General features: G+C 41.0%; 1 protein-coding gene across 3 annotated transcripts in view; it reads left to right on the top strand.

The window, feature by feature from the left end:
- htr7l.S (5-hydroxytryptamine (serotonin) receptor 7, adenylate cyclase-coupled like S homeolog) overlaps window positions 1–15317 on the top strand; it is a 35928-nt gene extending 20611 nt beyond the window's left edge. For 2 of the 3 annotated variants that reach the window (XM_018232576.2, XM_041572676.1), the window contains one exon: window positions 12613–15317. In XM_018232576.2, the coding sequence (XP_018088065.1) occupies window positions 12613–13384 (772 nt within the window). In that variant the 3' untranslated portion in view covers window positions 13385–15317. 3 annotated transcript variants of the gene reach the window in all.
- Window positions 15318–23556: the final 8239 nt, after the last annotated feature.

Here is a 23556-nt window from a genome sequence, read left to right as displayed (position 1 = left end):
TTATGTATGTGCGCTATCAGAGGCCTAGGTGGGGCACCAGGTATAGGAGGCCTGGATGGAATTCTATGCGCCCGATCCACGGAGAACGCAGGGATCAGGGCCTCAAGCTTGCCCATTCTTTAAAGGGATACTGTCATGGGAAAAAAAATTTTTTCAAAATGAATCAGTTAATAGTGCTGCTCCAGCAGAATTCTGCACTGAAATCCATTTCTCAAAAGAGCAAACAGATTTTTTTATATTCAATTTTGAAATCTGACATGGGGCTAGACATATTGTCAATTTCCCAGCTGCCCCAAGTCATGTGACTTGTGCTCTGATAAACTTCAATCACTCTTTACTGCTGTACTGCAAATTGGAGTGATATCACCCCCTCCCTTTTCCCCCCAGCAGCCTAACAAAAGAACAATGGGAAGGTAACCAGATAGCAGCTCCCTAACACAAGATAACAGCTGCCTGGTAGATCTAAGAACAACACTCAATAGTAAAATCCAGGTCCCACTGAGACACATTCAGTTACATTGAGAAGGAAAAACAGCAGCCTGCAAGAAAGCATTTCTCTCCTAAAGTGCAGGCACAAGTCACATGACCAGGGGCAGCTGGGAAATTGACAAAATGTCTAGCCCCATGTCAGATTTCAAAATTGAATATAAAAAAATCTGTTTGCTCTTTTGAGAAATGGATTTTAGTGCAAAATTCTGCTGGAGCAGCACTATTAACTGATGCATTTTGAAAAAAAATGTTTTCCCCATGACAGTATCCCTTTAAGGAGTCCTTCCACAAAGGCTTTCGGGTGGCCCCCTTCCTCCCTTTCTGGCCCACCAATTAAGCGGATATTGCTGCGCCTCGCCCGATTCTCTAGGTCATCTACTTTTTGACGCCATTGATCCACTTGTTGTTGTAAGTCTTGGGTATTTTGTTTGTTTGTTTTTGTTTGTTGCAGAGGGAGGCAGGAGTCTTCCAGGGCCACCGTACGTTCTCTGTTGGTTGCGCTTGTGGTGTCGCATCTTGCGGCCCTGTTTCCGGTGGGTTAGGCTCCTGCGCCATATTGGATTTGGTTATGAACAAAATGTTCCATGCGTGTAGGGGCTACGGTTTTGCGTTTATTTTGCTGGTTCTTACCACCCATGCTCTGCGGCAGATGTTGTGCCCTCTTGGGTCGAATCTTGTCCTCACGTGTTACAGTGATAAGTCAGGCTAAATGTAGGATATACGGAGCTCACCCGGTGTGCGTCCTACTCCATGCGCGGTCAGGACACACCCCGTGACTCCAGCTTTTACACGGTTAAACCACAAAACAGAATGACGGCCCTTTCATTTATAGACAATAAATTGCTGGAATTAATAGGAAGTGTCGGTGCTTTCCTTCCTCAAGTGCAAATGCTCCCACCCTTATCTCTAGAGGGAAAGGGACACACGTTTAGGGAGACAAATTTCTGCTCAGTTCAAAGTCAATGTCATTTCCTCCCTGACTCTGATGTGTAAAATTTACATTATAGGGATCTTCTTCCCACGGTCTGACTGATGTTTTCCAGCAGAATTATCTGCTCCCGTCCTCATTAGCTTGTTTAATAGGAAAACCCAAACAACATATATATTTGGTTATAAAGCTGATTCCATAAATCCAATGCAGGAACAGATACACGTCTACATGGTTACAGCCTGCCATTTCCCCTACAGAAGTACAAATTAATAGCACTAGATACAGCAGGTGCTTTATACAGGTATGGGATCCTTTATCTGGAAACCTGTTATCCAGAAAGCTCAGAATTACGAAAAGGTCATCTCCCATAGACTCTACAGTATTTTATCCAAAAAAAATAATTTTGGAAATTCTAGTTGATCCCAACTAAGATATAATTAATCCTTATTGGACTATTGGGTTTATTTCATGTTTATGTGATTTTCTAGTAGACTTAATGTATGAAGATCCAAATTATCCTGAGCATTCTGGATAACAGGTGCCATACCTGTATAAGAAATAGGAAAGTGTTGGAAGGGTTACTGTCTGCTCTCTCTCATTTCCCTACAGAAATAGGGATTGGTAACACTAGATAGGTACCTAATATATAGAGACAAGAGGAAAGTGTTGGAAGGGTTACTGTCTGCTCTCTCTCATTTCCCTACAGAAATAGGGATTGGTAACACTAGATAGGTACCTAATATATAGAGACAAGAGGAAAGTGTTGGAAGGGTTACTGTCTGCTCTGCTCTCATTTCCCTACAGAAATAGGGATTGGTAGCACTAGATAGGTACCTAATATATAGAGACAAGAGGAAAGTGTTGGAAGGGTTACTGTCTGCTCTCTCTCATTTCCCTACAGAAATAGGGATTGGTAACACTAGATAGGTACCTAATATATAGAGACAAGAGGAAAGTGTTGGAAGGGTTACTGTCTGCTCTCTCTCATTTCCCTACAGAAATAGGGATTGGTAACACTAGATAGGTACCTAATATATAGAGACAAGAGGAAAGTGTTGGAAGGGTTACTGTCTGCTCTCTCTCATTTCCCTACAGAAATAGGGATTGGTAACACTAGATAGGTACCTAATATATAGAGACAAGAGGAAAGTGTTGGAAGGGTTACTGTTTGCTCTCTCTCATTTCCCTACAGAAATAGGGATTGGTAGCACTAGATAGGTACCTAATATATAGAGACAAGAGGAAAGTGTTGCAAGGGTTACTGTCTGCTCTCTCTCATTTCCCTACAGAAATAGGGATTGGTAGCACTAGATAGGTACCTAATATATAGAGACAAGAGGAAAGTGTTGGAAGGGTTACTGTCTGCTCTCTCTCATTTCCCTACAGAAATAGGGATTGGTAGCACTAGATAGGTACCTAATATATAGAGACAAGAGGAAAGTGTTGGAAGGGTTACTGTCTGCTCTCTCTCATTTCCCTACAGAAATAGGGATTGGTAGCACTAGATAGGTACCTAATATATAGAGACAAGAGGAAAGTATTGGAAGGGTTACTGTCTGCTCTCTCTCATTTCCCTACAGAAATAGGGATTGGTAACACTAGATAGGTACCTAATATATAGAGACAAGAGGAAAGTGTTGGAAGGGTTACTGTCTGCTCTCTCTCATTTCCCTACAGAAATAGGGATTGGTAACACTAGATAGGTACCTAATATATAGAGACAAGAGGAAAGTGTTGGAAGGGTTACTGTCTGCTCTCTCTCATTTCCCTACAGAAATAGGGATTGGTAACACGAGATCGGTACCTAATCAGTAGTAATTGCTGAGCACCTATTTGTTTAATTAACATAGGGGATTCCTGTTTGTCAGCGTTCGCTATAAACTGTGAACTATTTAGTGCTGAAACAGCGGCAGTGATAATGCAGTTGTCGGTACCATCAGGGCAGAGCTGTCTACATTTATAGGCTGCAAATAAATCACTGAGTCTTCCCTTTGCATTTTCTGCTCTATTTAGTGTCTGCTCATCTCATTCATTTCTTGGCAGCCCCTGGAACGTGTGGATAAAGTGCCTCGTGTCGCTGTTCAGTCACCTGTAAAAGTGCATCAAATGTTATTATTTGTATATTTAGATCAGGGTCAGTGTGTACCCACAGCCCATGCCCAGCTGACTGTGTAGAAAGACAGAATTGCTCATTTTAAGCAGATTTCAATTGGCCTTTATTTCTTCTGACTCTTTCCAGGTTTCAAACTGGGGGGTCCCTGATTCCATCAAAAAAAAAAAAATACTGATTTATTGTTCTGGCGAATATTTATTTCTCTTCTTTCAGTTCAGGCCTCTCCTATTCATATTCCAGTTTCTTATTTAAATCAGTGGATGGTTGCTAGGGTCATTTAGACCCTAGCAACCAGATGGCCGAAATTACAAACGGGAGAGCTGCTGAATAAAAAGCTAAATAACTCAAAAACCACAAATAATAAAAAGTAAAAACCAATTGCAAATTGTCTCAGAATAACCCCTTTAAATACAGCGTGGTTTCTTGAATGCTAACAGTTGGGTAACTAATAAACAAAGGGGTAGAGTTATAATAGGTCAAGCTAGACAACACCCCCAGATTATTGAAGTCACTTACCTGATACTCCAGGCCGGTTCTTCTTTCAGCAGAAAACTGCCCTGGCCCAGGGTTCTTCCAGTGAGCTCCACAGAGTGATCCCCTTCTTCTTTCTACAAAATCCCAGTGCAGTAAAGTGAAATAAAAAAGAAGGAGCAGGAAGAGGATCTCTCTGTGGTGCTTGGTGAGAAGACATACCTACCAACTGTCCCTTTTTCGGAGGGACAGTCCCTCTTTTGACAGCTGAACCCGCAGTCCCTCATTTGTACTGGAAAGTCCCTCTTTTCTCTGCACTGAACAGCCAGAAAAAGAAACAAAGTTTCTCACTTAATTGGCTTTTAGCAGAGAGCCCAGAACAGCTAACAGGTGCAAATAAGATACTTTGTAACAATTTTGAGACACAAAAACACAGTTTAGATAAGGAGAAATATTTTCAAACTTTCATAACCTGCCAAATTTTGTAAAACAAACATGGTAATTAGGGGGTGTGGCCACAGAAAGGGGTGTGGTCAAAGAAATTGCTGCGCTACGTGCGGGAAAAAATTTTTTGTCCCTCTTTTTACTTCCAAAATGTTGGGAGGTATTAGAAGAACCCTGGGCTGGGACAGTTTTCTACTGATACGAGCACCAGTCTGGGGTATCAGGTAAGATAATACTATTACTGGGTGGTGTCTAACTTATGGCCTTTCCTACTTTTTTAAAATAAAACTATACCCTCAAACAATGTAGGTCTCTATAAAAAGATACTGCATAAAACAGCTCATGTGTAAAACCCTGCTTCATGTAAATAAACCATTTTCATAATAAAATACTTTTCTAGTAGTATGTGCCATTGGGTAATCATAAATAGAAAATTGCCATTTTAAAAAATAAGGGCCGTCCCCTGGGATCGTACTATTCACGGTGCACACAAACATTTTAAACAAACCATCCGTTAGGTCACATGATCCCATTAACAGACAGAGTTGTGTCTTTTGCTTCCACACTTCTTCCTGTTACAGTTAGAGCTGAAGTATTTCTGGTCAGGTGATTTCTTCCTGTTACTGTTAGAGCTGCAGTATTTCTGGTCAGGTGATCTCTTCCTGTTACAGTTAGAACTGCAGTATTTCTGGTCAGGTGATCTCTTCCTGTTACAGTTAGAGCTGCAGTATTTCTGGTCAGGTGATCTCTTCCTGTTACAGTTAGAACTGCAGTATTTCTGGTCAGGTGATCTCTTCCAGTTACAGTTAGAGCTGCAGTATTTCTGGTCAGGTGATCTCTTTCTGTTACAATTAGAGCTGCAGTATTTCTGGTAAGGTGATCATTGAGGCAACACACAGACCATCACAAAATGGGGGGTTAGGGCAAGAGATGTAAAAGGGCAAGATTTACTTAAATATATATTCCAGCTTGGTAAGATTCTTTAATATGCCACTTAGTTTGATATAAACTATCTGTTACTTAAATATTCATTTTGGGGGTATAGTTTTCCTTTAAGGATTGGAGCCCAAAACTGCACTGCATAATCAAGGTGAGGCCTTTCCAGGGACCTTTAAAGAGGCATAATTATGTTTCATCCCTTGAGTTAATGCCCTTTTTTAAGCAAGACAAAACTTTATTTGCTTTAGTAGCCACAGACTGACACTGCTTAGAGTTACATAATGTGTTAACCACAAAAATCCCAAGATTTCACTATAACTCGCACTACCTTTACCACTTCACTACCTTCACTAACGTGTAGTCTACTACCTTCACTGCCTCATAGCCTACTGCCTTCAGTACTTTATAGCCTACTACTTTCACTGTGTCATAACCTACTACCTTCAATACTTCATAACCTTATGGCCTTCTACCTTGACTACGTCAAAGCATATTACCTTTACTGCCTCATAGCCCAGTACCTCCAATATCTCATCACCGACTACCTTCACTGCCTCATAACTTTCTACCATCAGTGCCTCATAATGAACTATAATCAATACCTTATAGCTTACTACCTTCACTAACTCATAACCTGCTACCTATGCTACTTCAAAGTCTACTTACTTCTTCCTCATAGTCTACTACCTTCGATATCTCAAAACATTCCATAATCAAAAGCTCAAATTCTTATGCATGTCTATAAAGCTTCAAAACATTTCTGATGCAGTTGGAATGATGTTGATATAAAACCACCTCTGATCCTGCCTTGTTATGTGTCCAAACGAAATAAAACTAAACTTTGTTAAAAATGCACCAACTTGGGGTAATTTTTTATATTCACAGGGCCCCAGAGAACCTGCAATCATTTCTGTCAAAATTGACAATTTATAAATCGGCGAAGCTGGAAATAATTGGAAATGTTTTTAAACTTTTCTAATCCCAACGTGTGCGCATTGGTTACTTTGTTGTTTCAGATCCTGTAAAAATAACATTCCAGCCGCTGATATTGGGATATTTTGTTGGCAGCAGAAATGTCATAACATGATGGTTATAAACTGCTTACGCTGACAATAACTGGTACCAGCTAAATGCATTTCCCCGGCTTTTCTAAATTGATTTTGTAAGTGAAACGCAAAGGACTCGTCAGCTCATTCCCTGTCTGTCTAATTGGGGTCACAAATCTTTGGTGTATCCAGGATTCTGAAGTAGGAATATGGGTTGTACAGTAAAAATAAACCTGCAGCTATAGCTGTGACTTACTGGGCCTATCACCTAAATCAATTTAAGGCCCTCACCTCCCAAAGCTTTGGTTAAATGGTCCCACTCTAATGGTTTTAGTTACTTGTAAACTCAGTTGAAAGCTCTGAGCCAGCGGATTACTAAAGCATGTAAGGTAGTATGAGAAATCTTGGCAGAAATGGCAATAAAATAAATCAGAATGTAATTTTTGTTTTTATTTTATAAGGAGCGCTGTACGGCAGCCGTCAGGCCTGAATGATTAACAGAATTACTGCATTTTCATTTGAAATAAGCTCTTCCCTCAATCCCACGAATGTCAGTCTCTGTTTCAGATTAATAATAACATTTTCCCATGGCTGTATTTTCGGTTTACATTTGGATAACCCAACTTAACCTCCAGCAGTGACTCTTAAAGGGCATGTAAAGTCTAAAATAGAATAAGGCTAGAAATGCTGTATTTTGTATACTAAATATAAACATGAACTTACTGCACCACAAGCCTAATCAAACAAATAATTTATGCTTTCAAAGTTGGCCACAGGGGGTCACCATCTTGTAACTTTGTTAAACATCTTTGCAAGACTAAGACTGTGCACATGCTCAGTGTGGTCTGGGCTGCTTAGGGATCATCATAAACAAAGTTGCTTGAGTTCTGCATGGCTGTAAGTAAGGTGGGGGCTCCCCCTGCTGTTCATAAGTATGATTGTTTCCCTGCTCAGCAGTTAGGGACCGTCTGACAATTCCTATCCACAGCAGTAAATGAAGGGAGAATTTCACTGCATACAGTCAGGTTTCTTATAAAAACGGTACACATTTTTTAATTAAAGTATATTGGAGATAGGTTTCTTTTTCATTAAAGAAAGTAAAAATTAGATTTTATTTTTGGCCTTTACATGCCCTTTAACATGAATCACGTCCATTAATCTGACATTTGCAGATCTCACCGGGTTCTCCAGACCTGCCGATATCTTTAAAGAAGAAATACTAATTGCTCTTCTTTAATTATTGCCTATTATGAATGTTACTGAAAAATTGACAAAGCAATTGTTTTGGGTCACCTGTGTGATGGCAGGTTGTCGCCTTTGTGAGTCATGGGCACATTTTTTTCCAAAACCTGGTTTTCTGATGATGATTAGGAACATAACTGTTTGTTGACATGGGGGGTCGTTTAAGACCACAACTGCTCTTGCACAAAATAATATGCAGTTGTGCGAATTGACGCCATCCATTAACAACATTCATTAACAACACTTGGGTTCTGGATTGGGATCGGAGTGTGCCGGGCATTGTGGCTGGGGCAGAAAGTATTGCGATTGGGGCAGGGGACTTGGGGAGCCTGAAGAAATCCTGGACCCCCCAGTCCAACACTGGTGAAGTTCCCAAATAATTGCAGATCTGTTCATTGACTTCAAGAATTGATTTTATTTTTGGGTCCAGGGTTTAAACAAATCCTGTGTCCCTTTGGAACAAAGTAACATCCCCAAAACTTGAGCAACCTGTAACCAATAAGAGCATTAGAACATTTACAGACTAAGACCAACAAGAACAAACTGGCCTGTATAATTTGGACGAAACATATTTTATGTAAATGGACAAAAATAGCCCATATACAATAGGCTGTGATAAGCTTTAACACATGTAATTTAATGGTGACTCTATTAGGCACGAGCAGTTGGCTGTGCTTTGTCCTTGTTTCTCAGCACCTGCTATTGGATAACTAAGGTAACAGAACTGTGGGAAATGTCATACAAGTATACGGATGTAAAATAGAAGGAAAAAGAGAGGATTAGATCAATCATTTCCTTCTAATCTGCAGCCTAAATCCATGTTGTTCTTTCATGTGATAAGAATTCCTATGTTATCACAAAAGCAACTTGTTTTAATTCAAAATAATACTTGCTTGTTGATGTGGTTCCAATAGTGACTGGAAGCCTCTTTACATTCCTACATCCCTCTTCTACCCCCACACCGTATCTTAATTCTATATGAGCCCCATAAAGCACTACTGAGCACTGAACACATAAACCCCCATTCCGATTGGGAACAGCAGATTCTGTGTGTGTGGTCCTTGGCCAATAGGATTTTCTGACCTATCCTTGATCAGATATACTGGCTGGGGAGGCCATTGTTTTGGTCACAAAGTTGGCCAATTAGTTGCCACCTGAGTCAGGAGAGGCCCAGTCTAAAGCCAGATTCATCCTGTTGCCTACTTACGCCTGGTGTAAAGTGCAAGCAGGTGCTTTGAGCTATAGGACGTGCAACTGTGCTTTTCGGACTCAAAGAGAATACAAACTTTTGCTATTTGTGATCCTATTGTGATCACCTCATAGCTACTACAGAAGCGTATGGGTTAGGTGGAGCAGTATGACGTAATCTTAGGGTGCTAACCCTCTTTACTCCTTATTAACTAACTGTGACTACCTCTTGTTCAAAAACCAAATAGCCTAACACTAGTACCAGTATATAGCCTCACTTTATGGGATAACTTTTTCCTAACCTCCACTTGGGGTTCTGCATATACTGGGATCTTCCATACACCAAGCTTCTCCCTTCTCCATGAGACATGGCCTCCACTATACATCTGACCATCCATCAGACTTAAAGGAGAACTAAAACCTTGACCCCCTCCATCCCTCTCCACTGTTGCTTCACTGCCCCTGCTCCAAGCTCCATGCCCACAGTATTTATTCTTTTATAAGTCTACCATCTGCTGACCTTCTATAAATTTGCAGAGTTGACAGTAGAAGCTGATTCAGGACATATATTTAACTGTGCATGCTCCTCCAAGCTCAACATCACTGCCCTACATAAGAAGATGATAACGCAGATAGAAGATGGCCGCTTTGAACTCTTCGAAACTCTGCAAATTTATAGCAGGTCAACAGAAGGGAGACTTCAAAAAAGAATAAATACTGCGAGGAGGGAGCTTGGGGCTGGGCAGTGAAGCAAGCATTGGGGAGGGATGGAGGGGGTCAAGGGTTTAGTTCTCCTTTAAGCTGGCCATATACATGAAAATCCACTTGTTTAGCGAGGTAACCAAACAAGCAGATCTTTCCCTGATCATTTTTTTTTCCATTTTTGACCTGATCCTTGGGCTCTACAGATCACAACAAAGGAGATATAGGTGGTTGGCATGAGGGCTCCATCAATGAGCCAATGTGGCCATTGCTCTGATGGGATTGTCCAACCATTATGTGGCCGATTTTTGGCAAGGGAAGTCCGGTCAAGGCCAATAAGCTGCCAACTCACATGTACTGACACATGTATTGACACCTTTACCCATCACCTGAAGTTCCTGTGAACACCTGAATGGGGCTACACCTCCTTCCATCCATATATACTCAGACCAGTGCTCTGCCCAAGGCCACAATTTAATGGGGTCTGATAACCCACATAAAGGTTAATCCTTACTCTCTAAAAGAATAATGGGTGGGAATGAGCTCAGGGGAGGTAAGTTTTCTATCTTCCCAATTGAAAAGTAAATAAATATCAAAGAACACCAATTGGTCCCTACATTTCCATATAATAAGTATAATTATCTTTTATTCAATATAATGAATTTACATAAATACAGTATAATGTATATATCATTTTTGCTGGTTTGTGGTAATTTTGCTGTGTATGAGTCTTTCATAAAACTGTAGCAGACACATATATACATATACAATCTGAATGTGACTCCCAAGGACTCGGCACTATTGAAGCTTTAAATATGAAATTGGAGCCAGTTGGAGCAACAGATTAATTTCTGCCATCAACCACTTCATTTCCATATTAAAAGGCAGTTCTAATGGACAGAATTCATTAAATTGGTTTTGTTATAGTGGCTGATTAAAACATTAACTGTGCAAATCCCCTGCCCTGGGCTGTAACATGAGCAGAACTATCAAAGGGGCCGGGGCTAATGATAGCCGACAGCAACAGACTGAAATTGGCTCGCACTGAAAACATGGGCTAAACCTTGAAACGTTATTTTAACTGGAATAGAAAAGACATTTTATCTTTTATATTTAAAGGGCAAACATGGTACCAAAATAGACCAGAAATGACAATATAAATAGAATTCAGTCATAAAATAGCAGCACGAGTCACAGCTAGAAAAATGTGAACACAAAGATTTTAGGGGAATAATAATTAAGTTGTGACCTTGAAAGCTAATGGAAAGTAAGAAAACACTGGCACAGCATGGGTTGCTTCTAGCAGGGAAATCCCTTGCTCATTTATTGCGGATGCAACGTTTCGGGGCGTAACCCCTTTGTCAAGCAAAAGCTTGAACAAAATTCCAAATATAACGCAGAAATATAACAGAAAGCATTAAAGAGATTAATTAATATACAATTGGGTGTTAGGTGCAGAACACAGCCAGACCCTGGACACAAGTGATTGGGTGTCCCTCACTGCTCACATTATATTAATGGTTTAACATACTGAAAGGGGAAGTCATTATAGAAAAGTCTTATAGGGGAAGTTTCGCAAAAATGAAAATGTAATAAAATAACTGAAATAAGAATCTTCCTAATACAATGTATTAGATGTATTAGAGCTCAATCAAATAACTGATTCCGGTAAAAACAAAATCTAACAAAGCATCTGCCGTTTGCACAAATCCTGCATGTAGAGAGACATGATGTCTGGTGAGGTTAATAGAGTGACCTCTAATACATCTTCTAGGCAAAAGGAGCCCCCCTATAAGATATATTGGATCTAACTGTCAGTGAATATCTGACACCCAACTGCTGCATGAAGAGAGAATGAAGAGAAACAGATGCTGAGAGAGGAATAGTGAAGATAAACTTGATTATTTCAGAAACGATGAATAAAATTTAATTGATTGTATTTAGAAAGTTTCTTATTTCAGTTTTTGTATAAAATTTTCATTTTTGCAAAAGTTCCCCTTTAAGCGGTATATTTATCAAAGAGTGAAGTTAATAGTGAAGTTCCGCCACTCTCCATTCATTTCTATGGGATTTTTATAGGCGTATTTATCAAAGGGTGAACTTTCACTTTCACCCATTGATAAATACGCCTTTCAAAATCCCATAGAAATGAATGGAGAGCTGCGGAATTTCACTCTAGTGGCGGAACTTCACTCTTTGATAAATTTACCCCTAAGACTTTTCTATAATGACTTCCCCTTTTCAGTTTGTTAAACCATTAATATAATGTGTCATTTTTTACCCTGGACACAAGCACTGGAGCAGTTTCAGAAACAGTACAGAATTTTTAATTGATTGTATTTAGAACGTTACTTATTTTTTATTATTAGTATGATAAAGCTTATATTAAATTTTCATTTTTCGCTATACTTCTCCTTTGAATTAAATCATTGGGTCTTTACACTCATTGGTTATTGCGACTTTATCTGCTTGTATACAATCATTGAAAAATTGTCCAAGACTTCCAGCTGTTTAACATCAATGCATTGCTCTTTCTGTAAGATTCAGTGTTATGGGGCACTGCTTTGGTCTCCAGTACAAAGGAAGGACATTATTGAAACTTGCAAAAGTACAAAGAAGACAAATTAGGTTAATAAAGCGAGTGGAGAATCTCAGATATGAAGCAATGATGATAAATATTGGAAAGTGACGCCATTGTCATCGGTTTCCATAAATGTACATGATATATACCATGTGATGCACATAAATGGGTAAGTGGGAGGGGCCTGTAGCAAGTTTATATGAGGGGTTCCTCAAATCTATTTGATAGGGTGCACGGTCGGCTTGGCCCGGCCCTGGAGCAAATGAAAGAATCATGTATCTGAGATGTACAGCAAGTAAAATATATTTCCACTTGTGATGCTCTATACCTTGGTACAGTTAGTAGTACAATTGGCATAGGTTGGTACAATTGGCACAATTAGTCCACTTAACAGAGTTGTTCAAAACTGAATAATAGAACACGATACATCTAAAGGAATTCTGTCTCCTCCTTTTTTGTCTTACAGATACCTTGGAATAACTCGCCCTTTAACGTATCCCGCCAGACAAAATGGGAAGCTCATGGCTAAGATGGTGTTCATAGTTTGGCTGCTTTCTGCTTCCATAACTCTCCCGCCATTATTTGGGTGGGCGAAAAACGTAAACGTGGAAAGGGTGTGTCTGATTAGTCAAGACTTTGGCTATACCGTCTACTCAACGGCGGTGGCCTTTTACATCCCCATGACGGTCATGCTCGTCATGTACCAGAGGATTTTCGTGGCCGCTAAGATCAGCGCCGAGAAGCACAAATTTGTGAACATCCCGCGGCTTTATGAGCAAGAAGGAATATACTGCTTGGAGGACAAGCTCCCGCCTAAGAAGAATTCCAAAAAGAAAAAAGCGGTCGAAGAGTTTGCCTCCTTGTCCAAGCTCATCCGCCAAGATCGGAAAAATATCTCCATCTTCAAACGAGAGCAGAAGGCGGCTCGGACACTGGGGATTATAGTTGGGGCCTTCACCTTTTGCTGGTTGCCCTTCTTCTTGTTGTCTACAGCTCGGCCGTTCATCTGTGGTATCATGTGTAGCTGCATGCCCCTCAGACTGGAGAGGACTCTTCTGTGGCTCGGCTACACCAACTCTCTCATAAACCCCTTGATCTATGCCTTCTTCAACAGGGACTTGAGGACTACCTTCTGGAACCTCCTGAGATGCAAATACACCAACATAAACAGGAGGCTTTCGGCGGCCAGCATGCACGAAGCATTGAAGGTCACAGAGAGGCACGAGGGCATTCTGTAGCCCACTAACATGACCAGGAACCTTTTAAGGAACCTTAAGAAGCCTACAAAGATACCCCTACTGCTCCATGCCTATGAGAGGGGCAATGAAATACGTAACTGAATTATTCATTAAAACGATACCGCTGAGATGTGAATATTTTTTTGCAGTTGAAAAAAATACAATCTTTACTTGAATTCAAGTTTTTCCCACAAATTCATGATTCTTGGGAAATGATATTGATGTCCAGCAAAAGGGTGTCATAATTAATAATGGACTGCTGGATAACAAATGTAGGTGCTCGGCTCTTTCTTTCATTGCTGTGGTTATACAGGAAAGCAACTCAGTCGCATATATAGGCTTTACATAAGGAAAATCTTCACCAAAGGAATTTTTTTCTACAATACATCAGTGTGTTCTTAGCACATTTCTCTAAAAAAAAATCTGTTCCCCGTCTGGGAATGCATGGAAAATTAGTATGACTCCCCCCCCCATCAGGATCAAAGGGTTTTATGGAGTTTTATAGGACCATAATGAACATTCATGTAAATAGTCAGTCGGGGGGTTACAATTGAACTCATAAAATAACGGGCACCAGAAGGCGGAGTATTGTGTTTTCATTTGTGATTGTGATTAAAACCAAGTGGACCCTGTACAGTAAAACTCTAGTATTCTGTCCTGTTCAGATAATGAGTGCTGTTGAACTAGGAAATGTGTTAAAACCCCTCTACCTCCAATGTTGCTGCTGAATTGTGCTTAGTACAGGGAAATACCCATAGGCACCCGTATGTAGGGTGTTGGGTAATTGGGGAGGCTGATTAAATGCCAATTCAACCCCAAAACTAAAAATCTGCCTAATAAAAGATTGTTAGTATGTCTTAGAATGGCTTTTTCTAGGCAACTTTTCAGCTGGTCTTCATTTTTTCTTTTTTTATAGTTTCCAGCTCAAACGGGGGTCGTTGACCCCATCTAAAAAACAAATGCTCTCAAAGGCTACAAATCTATTGTTATTGCTACTTTTTATTACTCATCTTTCTATTCATATTCAAATCAAGGTATAGTTGCTTGGGTAGTTTTGACCTTAGCAACCAGATGGTGAAAACTACAAACTGGAGAGCTGCTGAATAAAAATCTAAAGAACTCAAAAACCACAACAAATAAAAAATGAAAACCAACTGCAAATTGTCTTATAATACCACTCTCTACAAAAATATCATTATTGAATCATATCAGAACGATTTCCATTAAAGTTTTTTAAAACTCCCATGAACTCGAAATTCGACCAATGACAAAAAATTAGAATTTTTGAAACTCGGGTGAATGGGATCAACCCGCAAACTGAATTGATTTCGAATCAAATTTGATTAAAAAAAACTCAAAATTGATCCCAGAACATCCGCCATAGGCTAAAACAGTAATTCGGCAGGTTTAAGGTGGTAAATAGTCTAATTTGAATTCTTAAGGGGCCAATGTATGATAAATTCTCGAATTCTTGAAAATCTAATTTGAATTTAAAAAAAAAAAAACTTGAATCTAATTTTAATAATTCCCTAGTCGAATTTGACAGTTTTCAAAATCAGTGGTCGCTTCTTCAACCCCATTTTGTCCCACTGTTCCAACAAGGACCAATGGAAATCACACAGTGGACTAATTAATTCACACATGTCCCATTCATTTTGGCATTCGTTAATATGAATCTCTTGATTTGCACTCATCACGTTAGAGATCTTTTAATTTCTGTGAATCGAGACGGATACTGATTTCTGACGGTTGGCTCAATGAGTTCTACGTGGCAGTTTCTCCTGTAAAAGTGATTGGCTCGTGGCTGGGAATGTGACAGTTATTTCTCTTGGCCTAAAAATGGAAATGTATATCAATAAATACAAAGCGAAAGAACAAAATAAATGTATATTTGTAGATAATGTTGGCAAGTAAAAAGAAACATTATCACTGACACATGTTGCAAGTCTTTTATTATCATGTACCAATGAAATGGGGTGCAAAATAATATTTGTATATGTTGTCCTGTGCTGGGAGCACTCATTACACTCTTTCACAATGGGTGCAAGACCCCTAGCTTGCAGGGTTGGACTGGGTCAACGGGATAACAGGAAAAATCGGATACCGGGAAAAAACCTGATGGCCCCCAGTCCTCATGAGCCCCATTGGCCCAGACACGTGGCCCACAGCCGGCAGCTCCTGTGCTCCTTACTGACCTCCACCCCCCGCGGTGATCACCTAAAAAGACGTGCAGGAAATAGTTCACTCTGGCTGAGTGGTTAGGAAGTGAGACGAGGGGGATTTTTGGCTAGGGCAGGGGGCACCTGGGGTGGCAGGGGCATTGATGTGGCAGTCCTGGTGGATCCAGAATCCCCCAGTCTGACACTGCCCTTTGGAACATGTAATCCGAGGAGCACTAGGGAGGACACAAAGCACTGGGGCAAATCTACAACAGGGCCTCCTTGCTCCTGTGTCAACTGCCCTCCATGTTTGCACCCCAATGTTGTGCCTGTAGCATCGATAACTGCAGCTGAAAACAATAGCCATTGCCCTTACCTGGGGTTATGGGGGGCTTACAGACTTTGTTATTAACAATGGCAGCCTTGGAAATGTTCACCTACATTTATGACAAAGAAGAGATATTAAAGTAGTGACCTACCTGGCTAATGAGTTACTGTATAGTGAGTAACTATACTACTAATTCTATAACTATTGAATCTGTGTCTTTTTAAATTATAAGTAAATGTGTCAGCACTTCCCATTAGTAGATTCTGTGAAGATCCTACACATCCAGCTTGCAGTTTGGCCTTGCCTATGTCTCCATTATTTGCAGGCCGCCTGGATAAGCCGGTCTAATCATCTCCCATGAGGACCCTCCTGTTTTGTTACAACTTCCTAAAAAGAAGTCAGTATTGTGATTGTCCTGGGGGTAATATTAATATTTGTCTAAATACTTCAGGAGCAGAAGAAGGTGATTAGTGGTTGGTGCAATGAAAAATGATCAAATAAGAGCCTGAGTTACCAAACACAGTTCAAAACCTGTAACAGGCATCGGGCTGCTCCTTGGCACTCATTGGAAAGAATGGATAGAGACTCGTGCTTTTAAGTAAACAATTGCTTGTATGAGACATAATACATGGAATGTTCCCAGAACAAAGTTATGGATGTCCACCTGTTTACAAAAAGCAGCTACTGGTGCCAAACCCTGGTTAAGTGCAGTAAACACAATCACCCACTTATTTTAGTAAGTCCATTGGAGAAAGTCTATTGAGAATGTTCAATGGTTCTTTAAGAAGGTCCATATGTTGGTGAGAGATCTTACTTCTTGACACAGCCAGCATAGAAGCAAAATATTATTACCCAGTTGTTTCTATTGCAACAGGGCTCAAAGGGGAACAAATGGTGCAGAGGTTTGAACACGTTCCAGAATGGGGAGATAGGCTTGTGAAAGAATTTACCCTGAAATTAAAAATAAACAGGGGAACCCTGGCTGAGCTGAACACCTGCCATGGAACATACCAACCACAGCTTGAGACACTCAGGCAGGGTTTCTCAAATATTTTTCCAGCATCTTTGGTTTAACCCAAAGCAAACTTCAATATTTACTGCCATTAAAGTTACAGGTGCCTGAAGTCAAAACATAACATTGACTTTTTATAAATCAGGATTATTATTGACGTGAAATTACAGAGATAAGCAACATAATTAATAAAGGGAATAAAACAAGGTGCCGGTGCTCTATAGTGAAAAAGAATATTAGAGATGCTCAATGCACCTGTAGTCAAGGTCAGGGACATGGGACATTTATGTTGCTCTATGGGGAGGCAGCAGGAGATCATGACTCAAGTTTACAGGTAAGAAGAAAGAGGCTATTGACGAGAATGAAACAGCTCAGATACATTAAAAATAGGTTTAATTAAACACAGGCCTAATATTGATCCATGGAGAACCTAGGGAGGGAAGTTCTTCAGTTCTAGGACAAACCTGGAATAGAAACGACTTCTGAAGGTCGGAACTTGATGCGTATGTTTCAGGTTTAAATGTAATTTAGGAGCAAAATGTAATAAAGACAATCCTAATCTTCAGCTTCGGGGGAACTTTATTGTATAGTATTGTTTCATATTAAGGTCATTCATGTCACATTAAAGGGGACACACTGCATCTTTAAACACCACCTTCATTGTGCAGTCAATTCTAAAGAGATTCCAATGATTTCAACCTACAGCAAAAATGTTGCCTTTAAAAGTGAAACTATTACGGAGATCGTAGCACTTGGCCACAGTTTCTGTATGATTGATGCTATTTATTAAATTCATAGACCCAACACCCTACTGGAATGTGTCACATGGTATGACTGAATATATTTAGATATCAGGACACGTCGCGGAGGAAAATGAAGAATGAAAACGACCCCACGCTTGGCTTCAGTTGGTGCAAATCCCTTCTTGTGTCCCAATATTTCTACAACAACTCGTTTTTAAGGATGAGCAAATCTGTCCCAAGTAGTGGAAAAATTCGTGAAACTGCAAAAAGTTTGCGAAATGCATTAAAGTAAATAGGAGTCAACATTTTTTTACAAGGGACAACATTTTCTCACTCCAAATGCTTGAAATTCAATGAGTGTTTTTCTTGTAGCCATTTTTTTTAGCCAGTTTTTTTGCAACAGTTTTGCAAAAACAAATTTGTAAATGGTGAAGTGTGGAATTTTGCCGCAAATCCATGTATTGCTCATCACTACTTGTTTCCAACCATAAAATTCCATTAGTCAGTATCGATGACTGGGAAATAAAACCATCTTGGCCAAGGTCATATTTTTAATCAACCCTGTTCCTATTATTTAATGGGATTCTGTACCAAGAAGTCCCCACTGCCAACAACAGCCATCAAGGTCCTGGAGGCCACAGTCATACAGACGGCAAATAAGATTTTCTTGGGAGGTCGACCATAGGGGTAGAACAAGTCATTAAAACCAAATGAGATTTAAGTCTCTGTGTTACCTGTTTGCCCAATAGTGATGGGATCAATCTGCACCACTCAGAGGGGAACAGAAAGGATAAACTCCCTTTTTCTCACTAGGACCAAATGACTTTGCTTAATATTTTAGAGTCAATTTTCATCTTTCTGAAGCCACAAATTAGTGGAATTTGTCACAGGGAGAGGGTTTAGCCTCAGCGGGACTTTTTGTGGATATATCAGTGACATACCCAGCCTTCTTCTCAGAGAGATAATGGGGCAGATGTTTCCCTAAAATAGCAGCAAAAGGGATTTACTACAGACAGACAGGGACGCTCCTGCCATGAGTAAGGTGAGAGCAGGTCTGGATTGTGGAAAGACCACAAAGGCCGTGCCTAGAGCGGCAGAATTTTAAGGGGGGCGGCATGCTGCCCAACCACACATTGGTGCGGAAGCACTGGGGATTCACAGGAGATACAATCGTTTTTAAAATTTCCTGTGCATCAATCCCCAATACTCTGGACCCGATGCTGAAAATTTGCGCATGTGCACAAAGGAAGAGGAGGGGGAGGGGGTGAAGAATGGCAGAAAGCCTAGGGGTGCCTTCTATATAAATCCGGCCCTGGCAGTGAGCGGCCAGTTACAAGGGACAGCAAATAGCCGCCTCTTGTATCTTTAAGAGCCGCATTACTGGGTTATAATCTTGAAATTCAGCTTTGCTTGTGCAGAGAGTACTATTGTGCTCATTGCACTAGTGATACTGCCCCCCTTTAACCCACTCCAACACTGATTTTTAAGCCCAGACATCGTTGGACTGGGGGCCCAGGGTCCACCGGGCCTACAGCCTCAGTGTTCTGGCTATTATGTTACACATCCAGTCACTCCAGCCTTTATACATTACATTTATGGCTAACTAACTATATTAGATACATTTTTTATTTTGCACAGCCTAGTTACCCAGTTTTTATTTTTATACTGAACAATTCCTTTAAATAAACAAGTTGTGCCTGTTCCAACCAGCTCAGCATGGAGTCTTTATTATTCACAGTCAGTTCCTCTCCATCTAATATGCAAATGATCTGAATGATCCACTGCCTGGGTTATGCAGATATATTATAACTCATGAGCTGCATTCACAGAGATCCATAATCATATGCAATGTACTATACCTTAATCCTGTCCTATGGGGGCTACACCTTACTCATACTCCCAGACCTGGTAACAGACCTGGAGGTGGGGTACGTTTGCTTCTCTCTCCCCGCTCTACTTTTAAAGTTCTTCCACCTGTTCCCTCTCTATCATTCTCCTCATTTGAGTCTCACTGCATTAGGCTCTTTTCTCCTGTTTCACTCTGCATTGCTCTTATATATCCACCACCAGGAGCAACTGCACAATTTCTGGACAACTTTGCTGCTTGGCTTCCTTACTTTCTTTCATCTAACATCCCATCCATCATATTAGGTGACTTTAATATACCCGTTAACAACATCAACAACTCAATAATGCTCTGGATCTCATATTTACCAGACTCTGTTCAACCTCCAATTTTACTAACTCACCATTTCCTCTCTCTGATCACAATATGGTCACATTTCAACTCTCACTAACTCCCTCCTCACCCCCTGCTATTCCCCAAACACGTACTTACTGTGACTTGCAAGCTGTAGTCTCATCTCTCTTCTTCCTTTGACTCTCTTCACTCTAATATCTCAGCCATCTCATGTCCTAATGTGGCTATCTCTGTCTACTATAGTCCTCTCACCACTGCCCTAAATGAGCTGCTCCTATAAAAACTAAACGTTCTAGACCCAAACCACTTCAACCTTGACATACTGCTCATACAAAAGCTCCAAAGACATTCACGTGCACTTGAGCGTCGCTGGCGCAAATCCCGTTCAGAATCAGACTTTTGGAGCTACAAATCTGCCCTGCACTCCTATAACACCAGCCTCTTCCAAGCCAAACAAACATACTTTACTTCACTCATTAACTCCCTTTCTAAAAAACCAACACAACTTTTCTCCACCTTTAACCCTCTCCTTTCCCCTTCTCCACCCCCTCCATGCACATCTGTCAAGACATTGCTGAGCACTTCAAAAACAAAATTGACACTATCAGAAGGGACATTACACTACTCAACCCCCCTAGACTTCCACCCCCCTCCCTCCACACTCCCCAGTCTCTCCTGTGCTCCTTCACCCCTGTCACTGATGAGGAATCTCAAAGCTTTTGGCCTCTTCTCACCTTACCACCTGCCGCTTGATCCAATTCCCTCAAAACTTCTCCGCAATACCAATCCTTGTCTAATCAAAGCCTTAACTCACCTATTTAATCTCTTGCTCTCAACTGGACTGTTTCCTTCTCAACTAAAACATGCTCTTGTCACCCCCATTCTGAAAAAACCCTCTCTTGATCCCTCCAATCTTGACAACCTCCGACCTATCTCTCTGCTACCTTTCATCTCTAAACTACTTGAGCACCTAGTCTACAACCGACTTACCTCATTCCTCTCTGACAATAACCTGCTGGACCCCCTACAATCTGGTTTTAAGCCACAACACTCCACGGAAACTGCCCTGACTCGACTAACTAATGACCTTTTAACCGCTAAAGCCAACAATCATTTCTCACTACTAATACTGCTTGACCTCTCAGCCGCATTTGACACTGTAGATCACCCTCTCCTCCTCCAGTCCCTCCAGTCGCTTGGCCTTCGTGACACAGCCCTGTCCTGGTTCTCTTCTTACATCACCAATCGTTCCTTCAGTGTCTCCTACAATGGAGTATCATCTTCTCCCCTACCTCTTTCTGTTGGAGTTCCTCAAGGCTCTGTCCTGGGACCATTACTATTCTCCCTCTATACTTCCTCCCTTGGCAAATTAATCAACTCGTATGGTTTCCACTACCACCTCTATGCTGACGATACTCAGATCTATCTCTCATCTCCTGATCTCAACCCAGAACTCCTAACTCGCGTCTCCTCCTGCCTGTCCGCTATCTCTACCTGGATGTCGCAACGCTACCTTAAATTAAACCTCTCTAAAACTGAAATGGTTCTCTTTCCTCCAACTAACACCAGTAACATCCCCGAAGTATCCATCATAGTTAACAATTCCACTATCACCCCCTCTCCCTAGGCCCGGTGCCTTGGGGTTATCCTAGATTCTGCCCTGTCATTCACTCCTCATATCCAGTCACTTATTAAACCATGTCACTTCCACCGGAGGAACATATCCAAAATACGATCATTTATCACCCAAGATGCTGCCAAAATTCTTATTCACTCTCTCATCATATCACGTCTAGACTACTGTAACTCTCTTTTAATTGGCCTCCCCCTCCAGAGACTGTCACCTCTCCAGTCCATAATGAACACTGCTGCGAGGCTCATACACCTCAGCAACCGCTCCTCCTCTGCCTCGCCATTCTGTCAATCCCTGCACTGGCTTCCGTTACCTTTCAGAATCAAATTCAAATTAATGACACTGACTTTCAAAGCACTTCATAACTCTGCCCCACCCTACATCTCTGAACTCATCTCTATATACTCATCCACTCGCTTACTACGCTCCTCTACTGACCTGCTACTCAACTCTTCTCTCATTACCTCCTCACATGCTCACATTCAAGACTTTGCAAGGGCTGCACCCCTCCTCTGGAACTCTCTCCCATGGTCTGTCCAACTTTCTCCCAACTTTTCTACTTTCAAGAAATCTCTTAAAACACACATACAGTACCACATTTCTCACCGACTTAATTCGATCTTGCCCACTCCCACACCTTGTGTATTACTCCCTTCCCTTTAGAGTGTAAGCTCTTTTGCATAGGGCCTTCCTCACCTTTTGTACTGGTATTGACTGTGATGTATGTAACTCCATATGTTCTATGTATAGAATTCATGTGATTTACAGTAGTTGTATAATCACATTTACTTTACAGTGCTACGCAATATGTTAGCGCTATATAAATGCATGTTAATAATAATAATAATTATGGAAAACTTTATTTTACGTTATTTTAGGCAGGATTGCTACTTATAGCTGGGATCAGGTAGGATCTGTGCAGCCACTGGGACAGAATGTTCTGTTATACAGATAGCTAGAATCTCAGCTGCCATAAAGCAGGACAGGACTGCTGCTTACAATGGGGATCAGATAGGAATTTTTTATTTTGTAAAAACTTATCAATTTACAATAATCATCAGCTCAGCTAAATCAAAACTGATTTTAAACTATTAACCACCAATAAGCAAAATATAGTCCATGAATCTTTGGCTTGGCTCAGCAGTATCTCCCACCACCAAACCCTCTTGGAGTCCTTCCTCTGTCCATAATTCCCAAAACAAACTTGGCAAAGTCTTTCCCTTTGTCCATGAAAAAGGTTTTCCTCCCTCCCCAACCACCACCTTCACCACCACAAACCCGGCCACAAAGTCCAAAGTTTGTCTTTCTATTAGTGGGCCATCACACCACCCTTCCCACATACACCCCCCCAACTCAGGACATATATATTGCTGAGCCAAAGAGCTTGCAGAACTTTTCCACTGAAAAGCATGAGCTGGTGTTATCACATTGTCTGTTTGAAAGAGAAACATGTCAGACATCACAGGCATTAGTATCATAAATACATCAGTATAAGTCACAGTTTCACACCTCTCCATTTGGATGCATTCAGACAGCTTTGCTTAACCTCTCTTTCCCTCAGGAAACCCAAATCAGCCACCACAGACTTCACTATTTGGTCTATAACAACATTCTCATGGCTAATGGACCTTCTGCAGCGGAACTGCCATAGGTGGTACCTCATCACCGATATTATTAGATACACTGTCCCTCTATCCAGGGGATGTGGGACAGACAGAACACCATAGGCCGTATCAGCATAGGACAAGTGTTTGATGTGGGGCACGTTGAGAGCCTCTGCCAGCCGATGTTTTAAAACTTTTGTCACAGGACAATCCACAAGAAAATGTTCTAGGGTCTCATTGGTGGAACAGCCCCATGGGCACTCCCTCTCTGTGATGTTCAAAAAGCTCACATTGCCTCGGACAAAAAGTCTTCCCTGAAGAGCCAGCCAGTTCAGATCAAAATACTTTGGGGGCACCCTTCTGTCATTGAGCCACCGCAGGCTCTGAGAAAGGTCATCCCCCACACAGTCCTTCAAGGCCATGGGGACAACAATGTAGCTCAATAGGATCCTCTGATAAATTTGTCTCCTTGTAACAGAACTCAGTTCCCCAA

Source organism: Xenopus laevis, chromosome 1S (assembly GCF_017654675.1).
Source record: "Xenopus laevis strain J_2021 chromosome 1S, Xenopus_laevis_v10.1, whole genome shotgun sequence".
NCBI lineage: Eukaryota > Metazoa > Chordata > Amphibia > Anura > Pipidae > Xenopus > Xenopus laevis.
This window is presented reverse-complemented; position numbering and strand designations above follow the sequence as displayed.